Below are 5,244 nucleotides of genomic sequence, written 5' to 3'. Positions count from 1 at the left end.
CAAACAGTGCTTCTCTGGGGCCTGGGGCAAACCAGCTGAGGCAAACAATTGCTATCTGCAGACGTGGCATTGGACCTGGGGGCAGGACCAAGCAGGACGAGCCTCTTACCCACCCACCCACACCCATTTATAACAGAAGAAGAATCTCTGGATTATAAGTGGGGCTGGATGGGAGAGGCCTGAGGACAGCTGGCCAGGACTTTTTTGTGACCAGTGCTTGTGGTTCACACCCAGCTACTTCCCAGGATTGCAGATCTCCCCCGAGGCTGGGTTGGCATTGAGGCTGGTACCTGCTCATAGAACAGAAGCACAGCAGAATTCTCTCTCTCTCTTTCCACTACTGCTGGAACCAGCCCTACCCTCAGTGCCATTTAATTTCCAGCCTCTTTGCCCTTCCCTTGTCTAGGTCCTGGCACCCTGCTTAACTCAGACAGGACTCCCAAACTTCACATCTCCCCAAAGGCTTGGGTTGGGCTTCCCTTCCCACTGAGAAGGCACACAGGCTCCAGATACAAACTGTCCACCCTATCCCCAGAGTTCTCTGAGTGAAGGGAGGCCTTGCTGAGACCTCCAAAAGCTGCTGTTACACCCTTTCCCCAAGGCAAAGGTCTGGCATTATATTATCCATCCCTGAGAGACTACTCTGGTGCTTCTTCAGAGCACAGACCTGGTGTCTATGTTTCTGCCTAATCAGAGAAATATCTGGAAGCTTCTATCACTGAGAACACACCGAGCTCTGCCTCCCCAGGTCTCCTGTGAAATAGAGCCTGAGTGTTCATGCTGTGACAGGGACAGCAGGAGGTTTGGCTGGGAAGGAGTCCCAGGGGAGGGGATGTCTGAGCTGGGTTATGAGTTTTAGAAGGACATTTGAGGCAGAAAGAATGGCACGTGCCAAGGCCCAGAGACAAAATCAGCTAGTTGTATTCCAGAAACTGTGGTTGACTTTAGGGGGAAATGAGGGTGCGGCAGACCAGAGCCGGATCTTGTTGGGCTTCTCATAGCAAGGGGGACTCACAGAACAAAGTATTTTCTATTTTTTCCCCACATGAATCAATTAGTTTGTTTTACAGTGGAAAAAAATAAAAATATGTCTCCCTTATCTACTAACCAGTTGTTGTACTTCTGTCCCCTGGAATAGCATAAACTATTATTTTTTTATTTTAATTTTTTTAGCATAAAATATTTTAAACATGTTTCCATGCACTGCTCAGTTGAATATGTAAAGATAGCTTTCACGTTCTTCCACACGTCATCTTTTTTCTCATTTAAACATATCCAGAAGATTAAAACATTTATCATATGTCAGAGTCTCCATAATTTCACCACTTTTATAGTACCTGAGTGGGAATGCCTCATTTTGAGTGTTCTGATGTGTCCAGTTACTGCATGGTGACCAGATGTTTTTGGGTTTTTTAAAGTGTTTCGTTCTTTTTTTTTTTAATTTTTAAAAGTTTAATTATTTTTCAGTTACAGTTGACATTGAATATTATTTATGTTAGTTTCAGGTGTACAGCATGCATAGTGGTCAGACATTTATTTAATTTGTACAGTAATCACCACCAGACCTAGTGTTTTCTTGTTTTTCACCTAGGTCCTTAAAGAGTGTATCAGACAGTTCTGGACTTCAACTGGAAGTAGAAGGCTGGGAGCTGCTGACTACTCCTCCTCCTCCTCTGCTCCATTGTTTTGCATCTGATTGTGGACAGCGTAGCCCAGAAAGGCGCCAACCTTGGCCATGAGGGTACTGCCTCCGGTAGCCCCTGTAAAGCAAACACAGCCGGGTCACTTGGGGCCCAGGCATCAGGCCCAAGAATCCAAAAGTCTGGAAACCATTGGCCAAATCTTCATTTTCAGATGGACAAACAGAAGCCCTGAGAGGGGACAGGACTTCTGTAAAGTGAATTTTATTTATCCCCCTCACCCAACTCGCCATCTCAAATCAGAGATGTTTCAGAGGTGAAACAGACAAAATAACAGCTCATTCTCTTCATGTCTGCGGTGAACACATGGTGTAATTAATAATGCTAATAACAGCCACTTTTGTGGAGATCTCCCTGTGGGTCCTGGGGGGGAAGGTCACAAGAAAGAGATTTCATCCTTGTCACAACCCTGTGATGTGTGAGAGGACAACCATCTTATAGCACAGGACTGTTCCTAGCCCTGCCCTTCACTTTCCACTGCTGCGGTGTGGCCTGGTCTGTCTTCCCCTCTGCCCATCTGAGAAAGGCTCTGTTTTGGGGGGCTGGGTCTTTGCGCTTTAACATCCAGAATTGAGTGAAGATGGAGGATTCAGAAAGGTGGAGAGGCAATTTATCAGGGGCAGTTTTTTCTAGTAGTATTTGGAGGCCTCAGAGATAGAGAGGGAGAAAGAGAGCAAAAGAAAAGGGTGGAGGAGGGACAGAGGGAGAGAGGGAGGGAGGAAAGAGGGAGAGGGAGAGAGAGAGAAAGAGAAAGAGAGAGAGAGGAGAAAGGGAGAGAGATAAATATGAATGCACATTTTTATATTTATTTATTTATTTATTTATTTATTTTATTTTTTTGAATGCACATTTTTTAGAAGAAGCATTCTGAGCCCTGTATCTATCCCTTTCATGGTATTCACTAAATGCAAGTCAAGACTGGGTTGGTATAAGATTGAATTGGGTTGCCTCACCACTTGTCTTTGCCACTCTGGGTCTCTGAGATTAAGCAGATTTATAAAATGTTAAATTGAGGATGATTATCCCAATTAACAGATGAGGAAACTGAGGCTTGTTGTGACTTGGCCAAAGCATCAGCGAGGCAACTGGCTAAAAGCAAGAAATCAGACCGGCTGGGTTTGAATCCTGGCTCTAGTGCAAACTAGCTGGGAGAACTTGAGTAAATTACTTAATCCCTCGTTGCCTCAGTTTCCCCACTGTATGATGGGGAGTATAAGAAGACCCGCCGCAGAGAGTTGAGTTAGCTTGCGAAAAAGACTTAGAAAAGAGGGCCGTGTGGCCCTGGTGTCTCTGCCCGAAGGCCCGGACCCCGACTCACCTAGGCTCTGCAGCGTGGCTACCAGTCCCCCCGCGGGCACGCCGCCTCCGTTCGCCACCGCGGACCAGCTCATCAGCGAGGCCGCCACCGAGTTGGCGGCGATGCCCGCGCCCGTGAAGCCCAGCGCGGGCAGCCCCGCGGCCAAGAGCCCTGGAGGAAGAAGAGGCAGTGAGCGAGCGCTCGCGGCCGGCGTCCGCCCCGCCTTCCGAGCTCGCCGCCACGCGGACCCACCTCCTCCGACCGCCATGTAAGTCAGCGTGCTCCAGAACCCGGAGCCGCTGTCCTTGTCCTTCTTCGAGTTTTTTCTTGTGCCTGTCGGGAGAGCACACAAAGGAAGTGGAGAGCGGAGCAAGGTACCCTACTCTGCGCCTGATGCTCAGGAACACCCGCAGAGCTGAGGGCCACCAACCCGGGTTTCCTAGAACCTCACGGGAAGGAAGAGATATTTTTCCCAGGCTCAGTGCCTGGCACATAACAGGCATTGAATAAATACATGTCTGTAAAATAGAAGAATTGATAGGGATTCGAATCTGGGACTCTAGTTACGACAAGCCTGCGCTGTTTATTGTAATAGCTCCTCTGGTTCGAAGGCTCGCCTGGGTCTCTAAACCAAGGTTTCTGAAACTCTCCACTTCTTTCTCCTCAAGTCCTTTCTTACCTGCCTCCACCCCGCCGCAGGTGTAGAGTAGCAGGTAGCACAAGAAGAGCGATACCGCCTTCTGCTGCATGGTGGCGCTGCGCGCAGGCTTTGTCGCTGGACCTGGGGATGGGGAGAGGGAAGAGATTGTCCGGAGCTACACTCGCTCGGCTGTTTTCTCTCCTGATTGGAGTATGAGTTCATAAAAAGCAGCGAGGTGCTCTGGACTGAGCCCAGAAACCCTCTATGGAGTCGCGGGATTTCTGTTTCCTCGAGGGAACAACCGCGGTGATGTTCCTGTCTCACTAGGTGGGAGGTAAGGTTCCTGGCACACAGCGTGATGTCAGCTATTAGCATTACCGTGGTTTCTGTTCTTGACTTTGTCGTCGCTGGCCGTGTGACCTCGGGTCTTCTCTGAGCCTCAATTTTCTTATCCCTAAGATGAGGTATTAATAGAGCCCATTTCAGAGAGTAGCCTTGAATTTTGAAACTTCACCACTATATTCCTCGCACTTAGAACAGTTCCTATCTCATAGAATTTTCTAAAAAATGGTTGTTGATAAACTTATTTTTCCAATGCATCGACTATTTACAGGCACCAAACATTCGCATCACATCAACTTCATTTTTCAGAAAGAAAGCACAGAGGGGTTAAGGAGCTTGCCCAAGGTCACACAGTAAATTGTGCAGCTTAGACACACACTCGAGACTGGCAGAATTCAAAACCTATGCTCTTTCCATTATACCACAAACTAGAAAAATACATGTGCCCCCGAACTCACCTCTAATGTGATTTTTGTCAGCTCAATGCAATTATCTTGAATTAAAAACAAACAACCTCCCATGTATTCCACTTACTCAGCACTTGATGACACAAGGTCATTTATACCCATAACAATCCCATGAAGTAGGTACCCTTGTTCTCAACCATGTGTTATAGAGAAGGAAACTGAAGCTCAGAGAGTTTAATATTCCAAAACCCACCCTGCCAGGAAGTGGCAACATCAAGATTTAAACCCGCAATTGATTGATGTCCAAACTCACACTTTTAACAATCATTCCAGATTACTTCATTTACCCTCAAAGATAAACTCACTGTCACATTAAATTCCACAATGAAGGGTTTTCAGAAATGGTTCAGTTCTTTGGCAGGGAAGGTAGCTTGATCTCCATTTTGCAGATGAGGAACTAAAGCCCCCTAAGGTGAAGGGACAGGGTTAAGGCCATAGATTGCTGACTCAGCATCGATTACATAAACTGAGTCTCATGCCTCTTGGGGTTTTGCACCTCAACCCCCTAAAAACCCCGACCATCTCCTCAGACCAGTCTTAGCCCAGGGCACTAAAAGAGACTCAGGGGTGTAGCCTCCCCGAGGAATGGGCATCCCGGCTCTTGGGGAACGAGGCTCACGGGCAGGCAGCCTAGCAGAGGGTGACCGCTTTATTTGACACCCATACCTCATAGTTCCTGGGTTTACCTTGAGGAAGGAGAAGGAATCTTCCTGCCCAGAGCCTGCTGATAGATGTGAGCAGCAGTGAGGTAACAGCAACAGCTCTCAGGCTGAAGGCTGGCTTTTTATAATCACACTC

General features: G+C 47.6%; 1 protein-coding gene across 3 annotated transcripts; it reads right to left on the bottom strand.

Annotated features, from left to right (window-relative positions):
• Positions 1 to 1,171: 1,171 nt before the first annotated feature.
• Positions 1,172 to 5,244, bottom strand: IFI6 (interferon alpha inducible protein 6). Of its 3 annotated transcripts, XM_081056078.1 has the most exons (7): positions 5,133 to 5,244; positions 4,752 to 4,853; positions 4,016 to 4,091; positions 3,677 to 3,778; positions 3,250 to 3,330; positions 3,019 to 3,168; positions 1,172 to 1,760 (listed from the first exon to the last, which is right to left on the bottom strand). In XM_081056078.1, the coding sequence occupies exons 4-7, from the start codon at positions 3,744 to 3,746 to the stop codon at positions 1,657 to 1,659; spliced, it is 405 nt and encodes a 134-aa protein (XP_080912204.1). In that variant the 5' UTR covers positions 3,747 to 3,778; positions 4,016 to 4,091; positions 4,752 to 4,853; positions 5,133 to 5,244; the 3' UTR covers positions 1,172 to 1,656. The 3 variants fall into 3 exon arrangements, with proteins under 3 accessions (XP_080912204.1, XP_080912203.1, XP_080912205.1); XM_081056077.1 differs by lacking the exon at positions 4,752 to 4,853 and having other exon boundaries at positions 5,133 to 5,220; XM_081056079.1 differs by lacking the exons at positions 4,016 to 4,091; positions 4,752 to 4,853 and having other exon boundaries at positions 5,133 to 5,243.

The sequence above is a fragment of the Rhinolophus hipposideros genome, assembly GCF_964194185.1.
Source record: "Rhinolophus hipposideros genome assembly, chromosome: 8".
Lineage (NCBI taxonomy): Eukaryota > Metazoa > Chordata > Mammalia > Chiroptera > Rhinolophidae > Rhinolophus > Rhinolophus hipposideros.
This window is presented reverse-complemented; position numbering and strand designations above follow the sequence as displayed.